General features: G+C 51.1%; 1 protein-coding gene across 2 annotated transcripts in view; it reads right to left on the bottom strand.

Moving 5' to 3' along the window:
• The window catches only part of fam222aa (family with sequence similarity 222 member Aa), a 52,454-nt gene that overhangs the window by 11,719 nt on the left and 18,538 nt on the right, over window positions 1–22,197 (bottom strand). For both annotated transcript variants that reach the window (XR_014554307.1, XM_083673361.1), the window contains exon 2: window positions 10,601–10,746. Coding sequence is in view for 1 of the 2 variants with exons in the window: in XM_083673361.1 (XP_083529487.1) it covers window positions 10,601–10,700 (100 nt within the window). In the remaining variant the exon portion in view is untranslated. The remainder of the gene's footprint in view (window positions 1–10,600; window positions 10,747–22,197) is intronic.

Here is a 22,197-nt window from a genome sequence, read left to right as displayed (position 1 = left end):
GGATCTGAATCCAATACAACACCTTTGGGATGTGGTAGAACAGGAGATTCACAGCTTGAAAGACCTGAAGAATCTGCAGGAATTGCGTGATGCAATCATGTCATCATGGACCACAATCTCAAAGGAATGTTTCCAACATCTTGTGGAATCAATGCCACGAAGAATTGAGGCTGTTTTGAGAGCAAAGGGAGGTCCTACCCAGTATTAGTGTAGTGTTGTAATAAAGGGAGTATTACCCAGTATTAGTATAGTGTTGTAATAAAGGGAGTATTACCCAGTATTAGTGTAGTGTTCCTAATAAAGTGCTCAGTGAGTGTATTTCCCAAATGTCTGGGAGGGGAATGAGAGTGTTTCACTGAGTGACGCAATCTCCATTCTGATCCAGCACATTCACTGAGGCATGGCTCTCTGTCAGAAATGGATTTAGTCATTAAAATGGAAAAAGGCTTGGACATGACTCCTAAATTTAATCTTTTATTTCATTACAGACAATCTTGTCTGAGATTCAATCAATTCATTTCCTGCACTGGCAGAGGGAAGAAATGCTAAAATGAGAGTTTCATCTGTGCGTCCTCCTCCCAGCAGCACGGAGCACCATCAGCAGGCTGTATCTGTGCTACATGGACGGAGCTGAGACACACACAGGTACGCTTTAAGAAGTCCTTTGAACCTCATTTCTGGACAGGTGTCTGGGTGTCATGGTTATCGATATGGCTCTATTTCTGTGGGAATGTGTAAAGCAGATTGTGTAATATATTTTTTAACATAATACAATTTAATGCATGAAGTTATAAAAACGAATGAGGTTTCCACCGTACTGTACTGTACACTCAGATTTCTAGATCAGGGTTGTGGTCAATTCAGGGTCAATGCGGTTTTCAATCAATTCAGGAAGTAAATTTACATAACAATTCAATTATTGCAACTAGGGCATTCATTTTCAATGATTTCTCAATAAACCGAAAAAGAAAAGCTTTTTTTTTTATCAACATTTAAAAATAATAATAATTGTAAATTCAAATCACTTCCTGAATTGACTAAATTGAAATCAAACTGATCCCAACCCTGCCGGAGTAGAGTACAGCACATTGTTGTGTTTACATGTTGTAGTTGTATTTATCTCTAAACCCAGATGTTAGTGAATCAACTATCAGAACTAATTAGCTGGTTTGATGTAGCAGCCTGGTGTTCATTCCAGACCCGCCTTTATAGGCTGTAGGGGAAATGACTGCAGACTGATTGATCCTGAAGGATTCCTCCGCACACAAGACCAGACAACGCACACACGCACACGCACACGCACACGCACACACACACACACACACACACACACAGACACAGACACAGACACACACAGACACACGCACACACACACACACACACACACACACACACACACACACACACACACAGACACAGACACAGACACAGACACAGACACACACACACACACACACACACACACACACACACACACACCATCCTGCTCATAGCAGATGATCCAAACCTCCGCTCTCCAGCTGAACCTCACTTCCTCTGTGTATCCCTTCCTCTTCCTCCCTCTCTTTTCCCTCTCTCCACCCCTCCCTTTATCCCCCTTCCTGTCTCCTCTCTGAGTAAGTGAGTTTCATTGGGGGTGCTCGCCGAGCAAAATCACCTCAGGGCGAACACTTTATTATCTGTAGTCAAAGCGTCACCACAAATACCATTCTACACACACAAGTGTCACTTTCCATTTGTCTGCGCTCGGCTGCGTCAGGCAAGCCCAGCCGGCCCCGAGCCTCGTCTCCAACCAGCCTGCCAGAGGAAAACCAACAGCGTGGGAAAGAGCACGTCCTGCATTCCTGCCCCACCAACACCACGGCTGCAGAGCAGCAACGCCCCTTATCACCCAGTGGAACATGATCATTATCAATATTCTAAGGTGAAGAGGTTGTAGTCGTGGTGATGAAGATGATCATGTAGAAATGGCACCAGTCATTTCAGTTGCTTCTCCAGAGAGACAGTTTCCATATTTCACGATGTGTCTATGGCTGAATGAAGCTTCTTAATTAATATGAATAAACATCTCTTGTTCTTGGTCATCTTTGCTCAGTGTTGTTTGTGCAGCTTAGCTTGTGTCAAGTACAGCATGCACAAACAGTAGAGAATCCCCAAAGATCCAAAGGAGGTCGCTGTACATATTCATTACTGATTATGGGCCTGAATGTCCCTGGTTGAGCAGACACAACAACAACAACAACAACAACAACAACAACAACAACAGTAAGTGGGGCCTTCTTTGTGCGGGAGAGGAATGCAGGCCGTCAGCAGCCATGTCAGGCCTATTGTGGGTCGCCTGTGCACCAAACAAACAGGGAAACTGGGGCAACGTGTTTACCTCACACTTCACGCGACGCCCAACAAACGAAACAACCAAACAAAAAGGCGATGCTTCATGTTTGTTCCCATGAAAGCCCCAAAATGGGTGTTCCTATCAACCATGGAAGAAGAACAGAGAAGAGAGGCATCTCACGCTGCAGCGATGCCCTCAGCCCCAACCTCGTTTCAAGCCTCAGTTCCACCAGGCTCTTCCCATTCGCAATAATTTATGGGGCCGGACGGGCAACATAATAGATTAGAGTTGAAAAAATTTTACTTTATTCACCGGCCTGTCCTTTGGTTAAAAAGTCTCCCCATGGGGCCTCGTCTTGGTAGACTGCACAGATCTGTAGGGTGGTTAGGTGGGTGTGGTGGTGGTGGTGGTGGGGGTGGTGACGAGCCTGCCCCCAGGCCTGCCTGGGCCACCCTCATTGTGCACACAGCATGGTCTAGAAAGCAGAGCTTTATCAGCAAATCCCCCGAGTCAGCACGAGCGGCGGGTGGTTATGCATTGCGACTGGCACACCAGCCCATATTGTCACGTGCGATTAGGCCTGTGCTCATGAGCCTGTGAACTAATTCCTGTGGCATCAAAGTCACCCCCACCCCCTGTTCCCTCTCTCTCTCTCTCTCTCTCTCTCTCTCTCTCTCTCTCTCTCCCATGCCAACACAATGTGCCCCCATTGCCCCTTGTGAGAAGCTCCGCTCCAGTCCTAGGAGTAACAGACCCAACATACAACATCACTCCAGACTGGTTTAATTTCCAAAACAAAACGCTTTGGAGCCCAGTGATCCCTGGCCCTGTCTTCAGGGGCATCCGCAGGTCAGGGCCAGCCAGTGGACCAGCCCAGTGGACCCTGGCCCTGTCCTCAGGGGCATCCCCAGGTCAGGGCCAGCCAGTGATCCCTGGCCCGGTCCTCAGGTCCTAACCCTAACCCATCCCCAGGGCCCAGTGATCCCTGGCCTGGTCCTCAGGTCCTAACCCTAACCCATCCCCAGGGCCCAGTGATCCCTGGCCCGGTCCTCAGGTCCTAACCCTAACCCATCCCCAGGGCCCAGTGATCCCTGGCCCGGTCCTCAGGTCCTAACCCTAACCCATCCCCAGGTCAACGCCAGCCAGTGGACCAGCATGCAGTGGCAGTTGTTTGGTCTCAACACACCTCTCCAGATGACAGGGCTGACAGAGGAACACAGACAGGCTTAGTGTGAGCAGACACACACTCTGGGGGCCATGCTCAGACAACACACACCACTGCCAGGGGGGGGGAGATAAAGAGAGAGAGAGAGAGAGAGAGAGAGAGAGAAAGAAAGCATGAAAACACAGAAAATATACACGTAACAGAAACACAACCCATAGAAATCCCAACCTGGACCATCCAGATGATCTATGCAGCCCTCTCCTGCCCTGGCTGTCTTTCAGTATATGCCACTGCTACACTTTTCTCTCAAAAGGCTACATGTGGAGTCAAGAGCCGGTGGCAAACACACACCGAAACACACATTCACACAGTAGTACACACACGCACACACACACACACACACACATACACACACACACACACACACACACACACACACACACACACACACACACACACACACACACACACACATACATACACACACACACACACACACACACACACACACACACACACACACACACACACACACACACACACCATCGTAGAGTAGGGGACCTGAGGAGGAGAGATTGTCGGAGCACACAGAGAAGCAGAGATAAGAGAGGAAGCAGAGCAGCAGCAGAAGGAGGGGAGGGGGGGAGGGGAGGAGGGGAGGAGGGGAGGGGGAGGCTGGGGGCGCCTGGGCAGGCCTGTCAGACTGGGGGAAGCGCTGGTGCGCGGGCCTGCAGGTAAATGGGAGAAGAAAGGTGCCCGCAGGCAGCCTGAGGCAAGCCTGGGCCCTTCTGTTCTATCATTTAGGAGACAAGTCCTCCACTGATTCCCAATTAATATTTAACACTGCACAGACAACAAGGCACTCCACTGCACTACACACACCAACCAAGAGAGACAGGGAGGGAGGGAGGGAGGGAGGGAGGGAGGGAGGGAGGTGGGGGGGCTGGAGACGTTACAGAGAGGCAGAGAAAAAGTGAGGACCATCAGTCCTCAGTCTGTATGATTCAATGCCAGGTCACAAAAGAAAGAGCATCAAGTCCACTGGATAGTGGTCTGGATATTCTGTCTGAGTACCAGGAGGGTCATTTGAATCTTCTACACATGAATTCTGCTGAAAGAATGTATAAATCACTAAGGAGCACAGTCTGGTTTGGAAGACTCTTTGACCCTAAGGGGCCCACAAACTAAAGCTGAGAACCAGGGTCAGTGGAAAAACTCCAGCCATGTCACAAACCGACATCTACTGAGCTCTATTTCTGATACCTAAGATGGCACACACACACACACACACACACACACACACACACACACACACACACACACACACACGCAATCATGCACTCACACACACAGGTGTGCACAGTCTGCACACACACACATGCGCGCACAAGCAATGTACTCAGTGAAGAGGGACCTGGTCAGATGAGCCAACCACACTAATTGAAGTTAAAGGTCCCAGAGGAGCGATGAGGTTAGCATTGTGCTGCGTCTGTCATGCTTTTAGCTTCAGTTCAGGCCGTCTCACTGAACTGAATGAACAGAGTTTGTACAGCCAACATAAGCCAAAGATCCTGGGATTTACTGTACCTCACAGTTTACGCCTCACTTACTCCTGCAGTGATGTAATGGATGTATATATATAGTATGATACGTTTGAAAGATGGTGTACTCAAATACACACAAACTGTGTATCATCTAACAGTTCTGCTTCGGCTGTGTTCTTGGCAGTGTCTGTCACAGCTCTGCCACAGACGTGTGACGCCTCCAGGGCCTCCCCCATGGCGTTCCCGCTGAGGGCTCAGCGCAGAGATGGCAGGGGTGGCGTGTCATTTCCTGTGGGACAGCAGGGGCTGTGGACACTCCCTGCCCCCCCCCCCAGTCCCCCCCCCCCCCTCCCCTCCCCCCTGCCCTCTGGCACGCAGTGATAGAGGGTGTTACTGCTCTGTTACTGCACCTGGGACGCCCAAATGCCAGCTTGGAGGGGTTGGAACCAGGAACCAGCATTTCCACCGAGTCCCACTATGGCCAAAACTAGAGCCATGCCCCCGCTCTTCCTGCAGCTCCGCTCCCTAGGCAATAACAATACTCCACACCCCCACATCTAAAACAGACGGCAGAGGACACGGCGAAGGCATGGCGCCCTGGGACACAGACCGCCACCGGAAATGATGCTCTGTGTGCCAGCGCTGAGACGCCACCGTCGGCCTGGCAGAGAGGACGGTTAGTGGGAGATTACTTGAGATTAGGCTACTAGTATTGTATATATGTATTCCTCACTAGCCTCACTTCCCTGGGAACTAGTCTGTGGAGGAGGATATGGTGTGAGGGTGAAGTAAGAGGCTCTTAGGGGGGGGCGGGGGGGGGGGGGGGGGGGGCATGGACCACTGTCAATCAGCCCTCCCTGGGACGGGAACACCTCCCGACCTCCCGGTTTAACTGGAGTGCGGGGAATGATGACAGGGCCAGTGTGAGCTCTGTGGAATTCCAAATGCGAGATGGAAAAGAGGCAGTTCAATCAGTGGGAAAAGGTCAAGTGCATGCAGATTCTCTGCAGGTCCACCGCTCTCTCTCTCTCTCTCTCTCTCTCTCTACCTCCCCCTCTTTCTATGCCTCTTTGCAGTTCCAGACCGTTCCTTCCTCCCTCCCTCCCTCCCTCCCTCCTCCCTCCCTCCGGGCCTCAAAGACAATCAGGGAAAAGGTTGTTATTTCTGCTGCCACTTGTGACCACATTTAAATATTCTACAGGAAATGAATTCCCTTTTCCCTCCACATAAAACCCATTGGTGTACCGTGCTGCAATCTGATATGGAACGGTAATTCCACTGTCATGTCTACCTCTTGCTCAGACACCAGTGGGAGAGCAGTTAGCTGGAGGTCATTATCTGAACATATTCTGTGTCCCAGCCATCGCAGCTCAGAGTGGCTCTAAAAGGCCTCCCAGCAAAGACACTCCACTAACATTCCCTAGTGACACCATGTCATGTCCTTAGGTTGTTAGTGACAAATGCAGGTTGTCTCTGTCAGTCAGGCTGGAAGAGGGCAAAAGTTCCCTTGACACAGAGTGAAGCAGGGATATCAGGCCTGAGACGGGTTCCTGAGGCCTGCTGGATGATGTCACGATGCCTTATGGACATGAGTGCTGGAGCCAGGGCTCGCAGGGACTGGAGGAGACACAGACTGAGCCGAAGGTCTGATCCAATCACAGGGCAGACACAGGAGTGACTGTGACATGAGGGCGGGCCCTATGGCAGAGCAGTGTAAACAACACAAATGTGCAGACATTGTGACAAGGGCTGTCAAAAATGGATAATGAAATGGAGTGCCATAATAGACAGCCATAAGCCATCATCCCTACTGAGTATCTTGTAAACATAAAAATGTAATCATAAAATGTAAAAAAAAGAAAAAAGTATTTTGAAAAAAGGAAATTGTTAGGATAGATACTCCAGGGCTGAAGGAATGTTCAGGTTGACATTCTCTAGTAATTGCTGTCTGTGACTCTAAAGAGGTCCTGTCCTCTGCTAGGTGTCATCCTGTCCAGCTCTCTCAGTGTAACTAACTCCTCTCTGTCCACACCTCCCGAGCCCCCAGAGCAGGCAGGCTAAGTACACTCACCCCCGTGCTGCCTGGGGGGGCTCCACCCCACACTGGAGGGAGAGTGGAGGGGTGAGGGGAGGGGAGGGGAGGGGAGGGGGTGAGGCCAGGGTGGCTGGGGTCAGTGGCATCCATGGCTCTCCCCTGCAGGGCCTTTATTCTCTCTGGTCTGACTGGACTTGGTGCCCTCTCTCTGGGGCTGGATGTGATGAGAGACCCTGGCTCCACCGCCGTCTCCGCCTTTCATGTCTCCATCTAGGGCAGCGGCAGACAGACGTGAAGGGGAGCATGGGGGGGGGGGCGGGGGCGGGGGGCACACCACAAATGTCACCCATAAGGGGGGGATTTAATTAAAAATGACAGGGCTGGCGGTGGAGAGTGCAGCCACATACGCGGGGAATTTGGGCACGCTGAAAGCAAGTGCCTATGATTTATAATTTAAGTAATGCTCTGCACTCCTTTTAATTCCACGACCAGAGGAAAAAAATCAAAAGCCTGCCCCTGTGAGGCTAATCCAATATATTTTTAAGGGCAGCCGGTCAATGGCTTTTTGAAAAGCCAGTCCACTCTCTTCCCTCCACTCCTCTCTCTCTCTCTCTCTCTCTCTCTCTGTACTCTCTCTCCTTGTCTCTTGCTCACCATTTCTCCCTCTCCCCATCTCTTTCTCTCTCTCACTCTCCCTCTCCTTCCCAGACACGGAGCGGACTGTGATAATGGAAACATCCCCCTCTCTGCCTGCCGTTTCTCCCGCTAAGCTCTGTGCGCTCAGGGGAAATTGATTGTCTGGTGAGCCGATCTGAACGCTTCCAGCTGATGGTAGAGCCAGTTAAGTCCTTTTTTATTGAGGGTATGAGGGATTTTTAATGGGAGTCGCATCAATGAACTGTGCAGCCGCTCTCGGCATCTGCATGCAGGGGCTTTTTCTAATACCCTGGCGCCCCCCCCCCTCCCTCCCCCACCCTCTCACCCCCCCCCCTACCCACCCCCGCCCAACAGCCCCCACCGCTTTTGTGCAAAGGACAGCAAATGCAAATTGCAAAAGCCTCACCTCCCCTGCACCGGCAGGTAATCTCCCTCACATCCTCTCTCTCTGTGAGGGGCGTGGTCTAGCAGGCAGCAGGTCACCTTACCCACAGCCCCCCTCCTCCCCCACCCCTCCTCCACCACCCCCACCCCCCACCCCTCCTCCCCACTCGGCCCAAACTGGGCCACGGGTGATCGATCACGAGGACCTACTCTGCATGGCGAGCCCAGTGTGCCCACTTGCACCGGCCAAAGCCGACATCTGCCTTTCCGCACCCCTTTTGGGCTTGGCTGAACAATCCTCTCATTGAGGCCGGCGCTGCACAATGCTGAAATCCAACACTCGCACCTCCGCAGGGACAGAAAGGAGCCTATTATTCTCAAACACACTCATTATGAACCTCAATATGGCTGCTGTGGTAATCTTTCAATCAAAGGATTTAACAGGTGGACAGAGAGAGAGGTAGGGGGGGAGGGGAGGGGGAGGGGAGGGGAGGGCGAGGGGGAGGGGAGGGCGAGGAGAAACTGTTCTCTTTCTCTATTGATTCCAGCCCTGACTCCCACTGGCTGCCCCTCAATAAAGGGGCCTGAGAGGAAGTGGGCTAATCCTGTAGAAATGGATGGAGGGAATCGATTAAGGCGGCCATTGAGGCCTCCCTCTATTTCTCTCCCACTCTTCATTTCTACCCTCTTAGTCCATTTCTCTCTCTCAGGTTCGTCTCTCTGGAACCTCATTAGTGGACCTGGTTGGCCACTACTCCACCACCGCTACCAAGCTGCTCCATCCCTCCCTGTGCCCTAGTCTCTCTCCCCTCCCGTGTGTCAACACACACACACACACACACACACACACACACACACACACACACACACTTTTTTCTTTTCTGTCTGGCTCAGCTTTTAGAAACCTCCCCCCATGCATAGGTCCACACACAGGTCTGCAAAATAGCAACACACGGCCTCACAAACAGTATCCTTGTCCTATCTCTCCTCTCCCCTTTGATAGCTGTAGCAGGCCGGGGAGGGCGGGGGGGGCGGGGAGGCCGGGGAGGGCGCTGGGTTCAGAGGTAATTGGCCTGTGAGGCTGAGAAGCAAGACCTTGGTCCGTGTTTCATTTCCTCCCCCAAAGCCGTCAGGGTTTTTTTTAAAGCCTTTCAACTCAAGGTCTGGTAGAGAGCCAACACAACGTCCCCTGATGAAGAGGAGCAGCGCGGCTGTCCCCCTCTAAGCCTCACTAAGCTGAGGTTGAAACTGCTAGGTTAGTGTGCTCTTCCCTCCATCCACCTTCCTCCTCTAATCGGCTTGAGGTAGCAGGACTGCCATGTAAACAAAGAGCACCAGAGACCCCCGGAGGGTTCTAGAAGCAGAACAGACGCTCTCACCTCCTCATCACAGACAGACTCATTCTGTTAAAGGCTAATCCCAAAGGCTTCAAGGAAATTAGGGAGAAATACACCTTACATGAGACCTTACTGCAGCTTTCTTTAATCCTCAACTGGTCACAGCCAGTTTTGCGAGTTCCATAACCGCTTCCCACACTGTTCCATCCCGGTCCCTCTCCCCTGTTCCATCCCGGTCCCTCTCCCCTGTTTTGTGAGTGGACGGAGGGTTGTGTTCTCGGAGCAAACAGAGCAGCTGTCATGCTTTACGGGCGGCCAGCGAGGCAGGGGCCAGACACTGTAAATGTTTACAGACCCTCAGGGTCACGCAGGGCCAGGGAGGCACGTTAAACATGGCCTGTACAGACCACGTTGCCACGACTGCAGAATCAGCTCAGCTAAACAGCCCCACTTCACAATGAGCAACCAAACAAAATGTCAGTGCAAGTTCCCAGGGCGAACCAAAGAAATAAAACATTTTGGAATTCCTCAGCAAAGAAAAGGGACAAAATGACAAACAACATTAGCAACAATGCCATTTTTCATCCGTTCAGTTTCATCCGTTCAGTCTGAGGGGAAACTATCCATCATCACACAATGTGACTGAGTTGCTAAGAGATTTCCATATTGTACACACCTGCCTCTCATCCCTCAGCCCTGACCTGCCTCTCATCCCTCAGCCCTGACCTGCCTCCCTTCCCTCAGCCTTCAGTGGGGGTCAACCCTGACCTGCCTCCCTTCCCTCAGCCTTCAGTGGGGGTCAACCCTGACCTGCCTCCCTTCCCTCAGCCTTCAGTGGGGGTCAGCCCTGACCTGCCTCCCTTCCCTCAGCCTTCAGTGGGGGTCAGCCCTGACCTGCCTCCCCTTCCCTCAGCCTTCAGTGGGGGTCAACCCTGACCTGCCTCCCTTCCCTCAGCCTTCAGTGGGGGTCAACCCTGACCTGCCTCCCTTCCCTCAGCCTTCAGTGGGGGTCAGCCCTGACCTGCCTCCCCTTCCCTCAGCCTTCAGTGGGGGTCAGCCCTGACCTGCCTCCCTTCCCTCAGCCTTCAGTGGGGGTCAACCCTGACCTGCCTCCCCTTCCCTGCTTCTTCACTGTTTACTCACATTTTCGGCTGAGTGCTTGCGGCGGTGGGTCCAGGGTCTTGCTGACACACACCGGGTGCTGAGGTGGAGGGTTCTGCCTCCTCTGCAGGCAGGCCAGCATGGCGGGGGGGGCGGAGTACTACAGCCGGGGGACTGCTGCAGCCAACCTAGGACAAAGGAGAGAAGGAGAGAAGGAGAGGGAGAGAGGGAGAGAGAGGGAGAGAGAGGGAGAGAGAGGGAGAGAGAGGGGAAAGAAGAATGTGAGAAAAGCAGGAGGATTAGAGGCATGGGCAGGTCCGGTGGGCCGGCTCAGAGCAGGGAGTGACTCTGGTGTGGATGTGACGTGTTTGGTTTTCTCAGGGAGAGGAGAGTTGATGGCTCCAGCTGCCCGCCTCGCTGCTCTGTGTGGAGAATGATAAACACACACCTGCACTGGGCAGCTCAGTTCACACTGGTTCACACTGCAGTCCAAACTCTGTCTGCTCACTCTGACTCTGCAAACAGGACATCCGCTCTGGCCTTAGTTCTGTTCTGTCCACACACACACACACACACACACACACACACACACACACACACACACACACACCCAACATTCAGATGCAGTCCTTGCGGGGCGGTGCTTTTCGGTGTTTGGTGATTGATGGTGTTATCTATGGACAGCAAAAAACATTGTAATGCTGAGAAAACAGCAGTCTGTCTACAGCAACTTAACATGGGACAGCTGAGAGAGCCAGGAAGAGCCGGGGGGAGTTAGATGTGTCTGTACAGTATGTGTGTGTAGCTGTGTGTGTGTGTGTGTGTGTGTGTGTGTGTGTGTGTGTGTGTGTGTGTGTGTGTGTGTGTCTGTATGTGTACGAGCTAATGCTGATGGGTTGGGAGGGGGAGAGTGCCAACCGTACATCAGGGCCAGTGACGGCACTAATCAATCTCCCCCCAGGCCATAAATCTCCAGCTCCCCCCCCACCCCCCCATCCCCCCCCCCCACCCCCCACTCCCCCGTCCGCCCCCCATTGCTCTGGAGGAACTAAGACTGGGTGTGCTGCCTGTTAGTCTCTCAAAAACCCCATCAGAGTGAAAACACAGGACACATCCTGTACAGTAACAACAAAGACCTGCGCCCCTCAGACAGACCTGCGCCCCTCAGACAGACCTGCGCCCCTCAGACAGACCTGCGCCCCTCAGACAGACTCACACAGCGTCTGGCTGCTGCCTCAACAACACAATGTACTTCATATAGACGGTGAGATACAGGAAATACAGTAGAACTGGTCCTCTGTGGCTCAGCTGGTAGAGCATGGTAGAGCATGGTAGAGCATGGTAGAGCACGGTAGAGCACGGTAGAGCATGGTAGAGCATGGTAGAGCACGGTAGAGCACGGTAGAGCATGGTAGAGCATGGTAGAGCACGGTAGAGCACGGTAGAGCACGGTAGAGCATGGTAGAGCACGGTAGAGTATGGTAGAGCATGGTAGAGCACGGTAGAGCACGGTAGAGCACGGTAGAGCACGGTAGAGCACGGTAGAGCACGGTAGAGCACGGTAGAGCACGGTAGAGCATGGTAGAGCACGGCGCGAACAACGCTTAGGTTGTTATGGTCCTCTGTGGCTCAGTTGGTAGAGCACGACGCGAACAACGCTTAGGTTGTGGGTTTGATCCCTGCTGGGACCATCTATACTGAAATGTATGAACTCACTGCAATGGAAGTTGCTTTGGATGAAAGCGTCAGATAAATGGCAAATATATATAGAAGTCATTAGTCATACATACCGATGCCACTCAGTTACCACTGTGAAAGTAACAAGGTGAGAGTAAAAACAGTAGAAACTATGTGTTATTTAAGTCTCCTCAGTAGTTCATTGATAAATGTCACTATTCATTTTCCCCAAACTGCAGTAACAGCAGAGTCCAGAAGATCCCAAGCTGACCTAGACGTCTCTGTCTGTGTTTAAAGCATTAGGCTGCTGCTTTGATCCTGTGTCCTGTCCAGAACACGTCGATATGAAACAGAATTATTTCCATCTGGGCCAGTCTCCCTCCTCACACACAAACAAAGAGCAGAGCGCATGCAGACAAATATTTCATCTCTGCTGTCAACGCCAGAATCTCCTGCCGTGATGCTCGACAGATTATTGAAAAATGATTCCTCACGCGCCTGTCAGAGGCTTGTCTCCCGTTATTTATTTTCTTGGTGAATCACTAAATGAACATTTAGCCACCTGCCACCAGTCCATTACTTAGTTTTATAGATTATCATTTTAATATGAAAGAAAGCAATTACAATGATAAGGAGCTAAATTACTGCCAGCTCATGAGCTACCAGCTACTATTTTCACTCATTTCAACACAGCACATAAAGAAAGCTCTGAAAATCACCAGAGGAGCACTGATGGGAGAGCCTTACTGTTCTACATCCATAAAAAGCCTCAATCCAACCAGCCATTACAAATGAGTGTTTCGAAGGGATCTTTACTGAGGATTTGTAGGACAAATCGTAACAAATATGCACAGAACCTAAAGCTCTGTGTATGTGCACTAGTATGATGGTTCTCTCTCTCTCTTCCTCTCCCTCTCCCCCCTCTCTCTCTCTCCCTCTCGCCCCCCCCCTCTCTCCCCCCCCCCCCTCTCCCCCCCTCCCCCCTCTCCTCCCCCCCTCTGAAAAAAGGAGCGCTCTTTTTCCCGCCAGGTGCTCCAGGAAAAAAGCCCACTAGCAGTGCCATTTCCTCTCACACACAGACAGGCCTGGCCTAAACACACTGGCACTTTGAGCTCATTACTGGCCATTCACAGGCTAAAAGCCCCTCTCTGTGTCCTCTCTGTGAGGATACTAATTTCACAACAAGCCTTCTCTCACAGCCCATTTGTTAAAGGATAGTGGTGGGGAAAGAGGAGGAGGGGAGGCACAAAGCAGAGATAGAGTCCAAAGAGGAGCCTCATGGGGGATGCCTCCACAGTTTTACTGTTTTTTTCTCTCTGAAACTGTAAGACTATCGTGTAACCAGCCTCCATTATTCTCCATTTGCGATTCCATTTCAAGAACCAATTTTCTCCTATTACTACTACTATTACCGCCTTCAGGAGAGGAGAAGGGGACTTGTTTGTCACGTTCCCTCGTCCCCTCATCTTTAGATATTGCACATTTTAGCAGATGTCTATCAGTAGCAGGAAATGATCATCCAGAAACGCGCTGGACCCAGAGCAACCCATCTTTCAACATACCAAAGCCAGATTGTCTGCTGGGATCATGTCTGGGTCAATCTGCCCTAAAGCTACTGCTGAATCTGGGAGTCCACACACACTCCCCCACTCCTGGATAAGATAACACCACTATTCACTCATCAGACCCACTCCCACTTCTCTTATTACACCACATAGTGGAAGTCCGAGGCCAGCCAGCCTGTCAGCCCCTTCCCATTCTGCTTAGTCTGCTTGGAATGAGTGTGGAAGATCGATCCCTGGAGATGAGGGAATAAGCTGGAATAAGGAGACGGTGCGTCTGGGTAAAGGGGGTATTTTTCAGTTAAAAGGTTATTAAACTGCAGCAGAGATCAGGAGATGTCTCCCTGCACTCAGAGCTGTCTGACCAGATAAGCATCCCACCAGGTAGGGAGAGCAATCAGAGCAAGGAGATGGTCACGGTCCAACAGAGGTGTGTGTGAGAGTGTGTGTGTGTGTGTGTGTGTGTGTGTGTGTGTGTGTGTGTGTGTGTGTGTGTGTGTGTGTGAAAGGTGATTTTTTGTGTTGTGACCCGCCTGGGATTGAGAGGAGAGACCATCAGCGACCCTGTTGTGAAGCAGGACTTTCTTGGTTCAAGCGGTCCTATTCAGACCCCCACCCCTCCCCCCTCCCCCCTCCCCCTCCCCCCAGAACAGCCGTGGTCCTGCAGCCTGGCAGTGGGCCGGCACAGTGAGCAGGGCGGGGCTCCTGCCTAATTGAATGGTGACCTGGCGGCTCTCTGTAGGACGCCCCATGCAGCGCTTTTAATAAGCTGCTGTGTCTCCCCTCTTAATAAGCCCAAACAAGTTAATCCAATCGACACACTCAAACCCTTTCTTTTTCTTTAACAAGGCACTGCCTCTACCCCTTAATCCCTCAGCTCCCCCTCTCCCCCTCTCCCCCTCTCCCCCTCTCCACCACCATACCACCAGATGAATGGAGGGAGAGTGAAAGGCCCCATTAGAAGAGGCTGGCAGTAAACCCCCCTGCCCCTTAATTCTCCTCCACACATCCCCACTACACACACACACACACACACACACACACACACACACACTCACCAACGCCTGCCCGCCCGCACGCACACACAAACACAGATGCAACCAGCCTACAGTGGCGAGGGTACACAATGACAGAGCTCTGTACACAAACCACAATCTGGACACACAAAAAGGGAGAGGCTTTCACAGATCCCAAATAAACACACACACACACACACACACACATACACACATACACACATACACACATACACACACACACACACACACACACACACACACACACACAGAGGACATTTGTCGATGGGCACACACACTGGGACATAAAATAAGGCATTGTTAACAAACCCTCACAGCTCCATAAACAAGAGCCTCCGATTCTCTAAAAATACAACCCCTGGACACACTCAACCACCAGCCCTCCACAACCACCTCCAGCCCTCCACAACCACCACCAGCCCTCCACAACCACCACCAGCCCTCCACAACCAACACCAGCCCTCCACAACCAACACCAGCCCTCCACAACCACCACCAGCCCTCCACAACCACCACCAGCCCTCCACAACCAACACCAGCCCTCCACAACCAACACCAGCCCTCCACAACCACCACCAGCCCTCCACAACCACCACCAGCCCTCCACAACCACCACCAGCCCTCCACAACCAACACCAGCCCTCCACAACCACCACCAGCCCTCCACAACCAACACCAGCCCTCCACAACCAACACCAGCCCTCCACAACCAACACCAGCCCTCCACAACCACCACCAGCCCTCCACAACCACCACCAGCCCTCCACAACCAACACCAGCCCTCCACAACCACCACCAGCCCTCCACAACCAACACCAGCCCTCCACAACCAACACCAGCCCTCCACAACCACCACCAGCCCTCCACAACCACCACCAGCCCTCCACAACCAACACCAGCCCTCCACAACCACCACCAGCCCTCCACAACCACCACCAGCCCTCCACAACCAACACCAGCCCTCCACAACCAACACCAGCAGAACAAATAACCCACACTACAAAAGGCCATTGTGTGTTAAAGCCCATAGGAATGATTTGGAAGTTAAAGCACCACTTCTATCATATCTAAAGGAATATTGACAGTACAGAATGATACATTTATACTGTTAATGATGGTTATATAATATGACCAATACATTCAAAAGCATGTTATTAAGGCTGAAAACGAGGTTTATTTTTAAATGGAGGGTTTGTTGGTTCCATATTCTGGTCATCTTCAGTATCAGCCGCTGGATCCTGGCTGAGGAATGTCTGGCAGTCCAGCGGCCCTGAGTAGACTGTCATCTCTAATCACAACACGCCTGCCTGGACTAACGGCAGCCCTGGAAGAGCGATGAAGACTCCTTTACTTCTAGGCCAACTGCTGCATCTTTATGCAGGGCTAGTTTTCATTAATAGCCAATAAAAGAGCAGAGAAACCAGTGAACCGTACAGCCACATTATGATGACCAAGCAACCACCCCTGGATCTGTCTGACTGAGAACACCGTCAGTGAAGTGGGATCAGGGAACACCTTTGATGTATCAACTAGTGTTCTGAAGCTGGATTAACAACAGCCAAAACAGCCCTTCTCAGGTATACAACGGACATCCGCAATGAGGGTTCCACTCATCTTGTCCAAATCAAAACAAAGTAAAGAGCATGGATGATGTATGGTGGTGCTTTGAGCCCTGGTGAGGAGGGTCTGCAGTGCAGAGTGTTTACGGCCCTGATGGAATCCCTCTGGTGCTGCTTCTGGCTGCTGATGGGCTGTGAGATATGAAGGTACAAGTGCAGTCTGTCAGAGAGCCGACAGGGGAAACACTCATCCACTCTTATTGCTTTGCAATTGCTTGTTCTTTTTGCAGGAGCAGTGTGCATGTCTCTGTCTCTGTCTCTGTCTCTGTCTCTGTCTCTGTCTCTGTCCTGTCTCTGCCTCTGTCTCTGTCTCTGTCTCTGTCTCTGTCTCTCTCTCTGTCTCTGTCTCTGTCTCTGCCTCTGCCTCTGTCTCTGTCTCTGTCTCTGTCTCTGTCTCTGTCTCATGTCTCATGTCTCTGTCTCTGTCTCTGTCTCTGTCTCTGCCTCTGCCTCTGTCTCTCTCTCTGTCTCTCTCTGTCTCTCTCTCTGTCTCTCTCTGTCTCTGTCTCTGTCTCTGTCTCTGCCTCTGTCTCTGTCTCTCTCTCTGTCTCTCCCTCTGTCTCTGCCTCTGTCTCTGTCTCTCTCTCATGTCTCTGTCTCTGTCTCAGTCTCATGTCTCATGTCTCATGTCTCTGTCTCTGTCTCTGTCTCTGTCTCTCTCTCTGTCTCTGTCTCTGTCTCATGTCTCTGCCTCTGCCTCTGCCTCTGCCTCTGCCTCTGCCTCTGTCTCTGTCTCTGTCTCATGTCTCTGTCTCATGTCTCTGTCTCTGTCTCTCTCTCTCTCTCTGTCTCTGTCTCTGTCTCTGTCTCATGTCTCTGTCTCTGTCTCTGTCTCTGTCTCTGTCTCTGTCTCATGTCTCTGTCTCTGTCTCATGTCTCTGTCTCTGTCTCTGTCTCTGTCTCTGTCTCATGTCTCTGTCTCATGTCTCTGTCTCTGTCTCTCTCTCTGTCTCATGTCTCTGTCTCTGTCTCATGTCTCTGTCTCTGCCTCTGCCTCTGCCTCTGTCTCATGTCTCTGTCTCATGTCTCTGTCTCTGTCTCTGTCTCATGTCTCTGTCTCTGTCTCTGTCTCTGTCTCTGTGGTACATTGCGAGATGTGACTTTCCTGTGACACCCCACGTGATACTTCCTGCTCTTGACATTCACAGAGTCACACATGGGATAGTACTTAGTACCTCCGGCTTAGGACAGCCACTCTGTAACTAGGCCTAAACATCCAAACTACGACTACAAAAACAGCTTCATCAATTAAATATACACTATTAGACAGTGGCTTGTTTGAATCTTTGAACATACATGAAAAATGTTTGTTCAAAGAATGTGCCGTCTTTCCGAATGTGAGGAATTTCCTTCTCTCTCAGTAACCCTCATCGTAATGTCTACAGTAGGACCCAAATCCTTGAGAGAAAGCCTGAAATCATGGTGAAATGTCTTATCACCCACAATGAATTTGTGTCACAGATAGGTCTATTCATGGATTAACACAGCAACAATAAAACAAGGCTCTACCCCCCCCCTCCCCCCCCCGGACTGGTTCACTTGAATATTCAAACATCTTTCTTTGTCTTTCACCGTTTTGTTCATTGTTTGTTGTTTGTGGTGCTGTCATTTCTCAGCTTGGCTCCACAACTTACTAACGTCATTTCAGGAAGAAATAAAAGAGAAAAGAGAGGGCAATTGAACAAAGCCTTCACACAGAAATGGTCTGGTAGAATGCATGGTTTATGTGTCGTCAATAAATCAATGGAAAATAATTAAAGCAACACATTTAGATTTCTTGTCGTCACTCCTGTGTGCCTGACCCTGAACAACACCGGTCTCAGCTCGTCCTGCCATGACCTCAATTCTCCTGGTGCAGATGACAACCCAAGGGTCTCTGTATGGAGGCTGTCACAGATCAAATGTGCAGTGAGGTTCTGAGGGCCATCGGCTGAACAGAGCCCAGTCTATTGACTCTGATCTCATTCAACAGCACTGTGTGGTACGTGCCCAGGTCTCTAGGAGAGATGACAGCTTGTGTGAGCGGCACACAGGAAAATATGGTTCAGAACCTAGCAGGTGCTCTCCTCCGTACACAAACACGGTCACATGGTCAGCTCTGAGACTCTGAGCCGTCCCTCTAACCCCTGAGTGCTCAGTGTCCAGCAGTCATCCTGTTCTTCTCAAAGCGGGCCCTGACCGGGCCAGACAACACAATCCAATTGGACGAGGGAGAGAGGTGAGACTCAGGTCCATCTTAATCACCTGCTGACCACACACACACACGCACGCACGCACGCACGCACGCACGCACGCACGCACGCACGCACGCACGCACGCAAACCGTCACAGCAGGGGAAAACCACTAAGCTGTTCCCATGTATGGAGATCAAACCAATTTCCATTGTGTCTCACACAACTGACACAGTGGAGATCAGAAACACAACTGACACAGTGGAGATCAGAAACACAACTGACACGGTGGAGATCAGAGAAACACAACTGACACAGTGGAGATCAGAAACACAACTGACACAGTGGAGATCGGAAACACAAGTGCAGTCAGTTGAACACTTCCAGTGTGTAAACATGTGATAGAAAGCTGTCACATAAACCAAAGGGGGAAGCTAAACTGGTGCACGGTGGGTCTGCTGTTTCTCCTGCTGTTTCCCCTGCAGACATTGTTGTTGAGGCCCAGACCTCCACACACCCAGCTCCTCTACCCTCTGTCTGCATACCTGCAAGGTCTCCGTGTCTCTGCTCAGTGATGAGAGAAAGTGAAAAACCGCCCGGTTCATAATGATTTAGAATCGTAGGCACTTTCCATGACAAAGGCAGCCTGATAAGGAGCCCTGTTATCAGTAGATGTGACCAGGCGAGGGGGGGGTGAGAGGAGGGGGTGAAGGGGGGGGGGTCATTACAGATAACAGCCATGTGCCGACTGATTATCTCCTGCTTCCCAAGGATTTTGATAAGTTGTGTCCCCGCCCTGTTTTATTTGGTGTGTGTGTGTGTGTGTGTGTGTGTGTGCATGCAGAGGTCACTTTTCATGGTTATACACTATGATTAGGATTTGAGAATCTTGTCATTCCACTTCACCATGTTTAAATGAGTGTTGAGTCATGGCTACCAAACCCACTTCAACAACTTAACACGAGGTTGACATCTGCTCTGGCTTCAGTGGGATTCAGGCAGATGAGAATCAACACCACACTAGGTACAGGTCCACTAATATTCCACAACCAACTGATTGTGATTAAGACTTAAACAACCCTTTAGCCTGTGTGAGTTAGTACGCCTCACTGACTCCAGGTGCAAAAGTCGGTTTCTGTCAAACTGGAGGAAGTTGTACAAAGTCATCTACTTTATTGATGTTGCTTGTGAAGTTCAAGGTAGTCAGTGTTCCCTGTGCATCAAAGACATCAGTGTAAAAATGCCTGTGAGACATCTCTCTTCCTGTGGCCTCTCCCTCAGATAAGTGCCTGCAGCTCTGGCCTGTGAGTTAGTGCTCTGTGCCCAGGTTTGTCCTTCACCAGAGACAGGTAGCAGTGCCAAGACCCAGTAATTAGTGCAGATGGAGACTGTAATACTATTTTCCCCTCCCAGCAGAGATGGCAAGGGAGTGAATTCTATAAATTCCTTCATATTAATTCAATTTAAAACCACTCCTGACACCTTGCTGGAGGGTGAAGATAAAAAAGGTGAGTGGCTGTCTTTCTCTGACATGTAACCTCCGCTTCCTCAACACAAACACACACACTTACGACACACACACACACACACACACACACACACACACACACGCACGCACACACACACACACACACACACGCACACACACACACACACACACACACACACACACACACACACACACACACACACACACACACACACACACACACACACACTCACACCAAAATACCTTGACAATCTATCTCCTTTCTCTCAGAAACACATCCTCACTCATGACCTTAGGCCTTACAACTGGGACCCTATCAATAATTAAACGGTAATCTAAAAACCCATTTTAGCTGGTCGTCTTTCCTGCACAACCATCCCTCCTCCTCCTTCCTCCCAGTTTTTTTCTTTTTTAGGAAGATCTAGTTAGAGATCCCATTAGCATGAGAAAGCAGGCTGGTAATTGTCTTCACCCCACTGAGTGATCCCTGGGTGGAGGATTAGGAAGAGAGCCCTATTTCAACGCAGAGCACAGATGCTGCCCACAACCACCCACTCCAGATTAGATTAGACTGCAGAGGATGAAGCCAACCGCTAACATCAAACAATAGCAAATAAAATACACTGGCAGGAAGCTAAAATATATCAACTTCTTTTCACCTCTCTTCCCCCTTCTTATGCAAGTGTTGACCCCCCTGGCTTTTCTGAATGTCATTTTTCCTCATCTACTAATATACTTTTCTGTTGAAAATGGGGATTGCAGTAGGCAGCTTAAAGTTTTTTCTCTCTGATATATACGTGGTGTATTTAGAGCTGAATCTCCCTAAATCACCCCCGTGGGCCACCCTGTCCTATCACCCCCGTGGGCCACCCTGTCCTATCACCCCCGTGGGCCACCCTGTCCTATCACCCCCGTGGGCCACCCTGTCCTATCACCCCCGTGGGCCACCCTGTCCTATCACCCCCGTGGGCCACCCTGTCCTATCACCCCCGTGGGCCACCCTGTCCTATCACCCCCGTGGGCCACCCTGTCCTATCACCCCCGTGGGCCACCCTGTCCTATCACCCCCGTGGGCCACCCTGTCCTATCACCCCCGTGGGCCACCCTGTCCTATCACCCCCGTGGGCCACCCTGTCCTATCACCCCCGTGGGCCACCCTGTCCTATCACCCCCGTGGGCCACCCTGTCCTATCACCCCCGTGGGCCACCCTGTCCTATCACCCCCGTGGGCCACCCTGTCCTATCACCCCCGTGGGCCACCCTGTCCTATCACCCCCGTGGGCCACCCTGTCCTATCACCCCCGTGGGCCACCCTGTCCTATCACCCCCGTGGGCCACCCTGTCCTATCACCCCCGTGGGCCACCCTGTCCTATCACCCCCGTGGGCCACCCTGTCCTATCACCCCCGTGGGCCACCCTGTCCGTCTCTAATCCGCTCAGCAAGGTCCACTCATATGTAGGTGTCACATTTCTGGCAGTCCTCCCTGGGATAAGCACTTCAAACACCACTGCGGCTCTTCTTGACCTTTCCACAGAGATGATTGATTCAGCCCACTGGATTTGTTCCACAAACAGGCAACCATTACATCAAAAAAGGCAAGGAATTTACCTCTGAGGCGCAACTTCAAATCCATATAAGCTTCATAGGGTTTCGGTTTTCATTGGGTTTTTCAATCCTATTTCTCTCAAGCTTTGATAGATATAGACCATTTCATTAGCTGTTTGGTAACTGAATTACTACACAGCTATAATCTATATCAGTAATCGTTGATGAAAATCACAGAGATTCAGTTGCTTTCTGAGGACCAATAAAAGTCCACTGTGGGAAACCCGCAGTGCAGAAATTTCACATTATTCCTGCACCATAAAAGAGCCCATTTTACTACTGCAATGACGAAGGCAATACACTCACCGAACACTTTATTAGGAACACCTGTACACCTTCTCATGGTGGAGGTGGTGGAATGGTGTGGGAAATATTTTTTTGGCACACTTTGGGCCCGTTAATACCAATCAATCATCTCTTGAATGCCACAGCCTATTTGAGTATTGTTGCTGACCATGTGCATCCCTGCATGGCCAC

The sequence above is a fragment of the Argentina silus genome, assembly GCF_951799395.1.
Source record: "Argentina silus genome assembly, chromosome: 7".
Taxonomy (NCBI): domain Eukaryota; kingdom Metazoa; phylum Chordata; class Actinopteri; order Argentiniformes; family Argentinidae; genus Argentina; species Argentina silus.
This window is presented reverse-complemented; position numbering and strand designations above follow the sequence as displayed.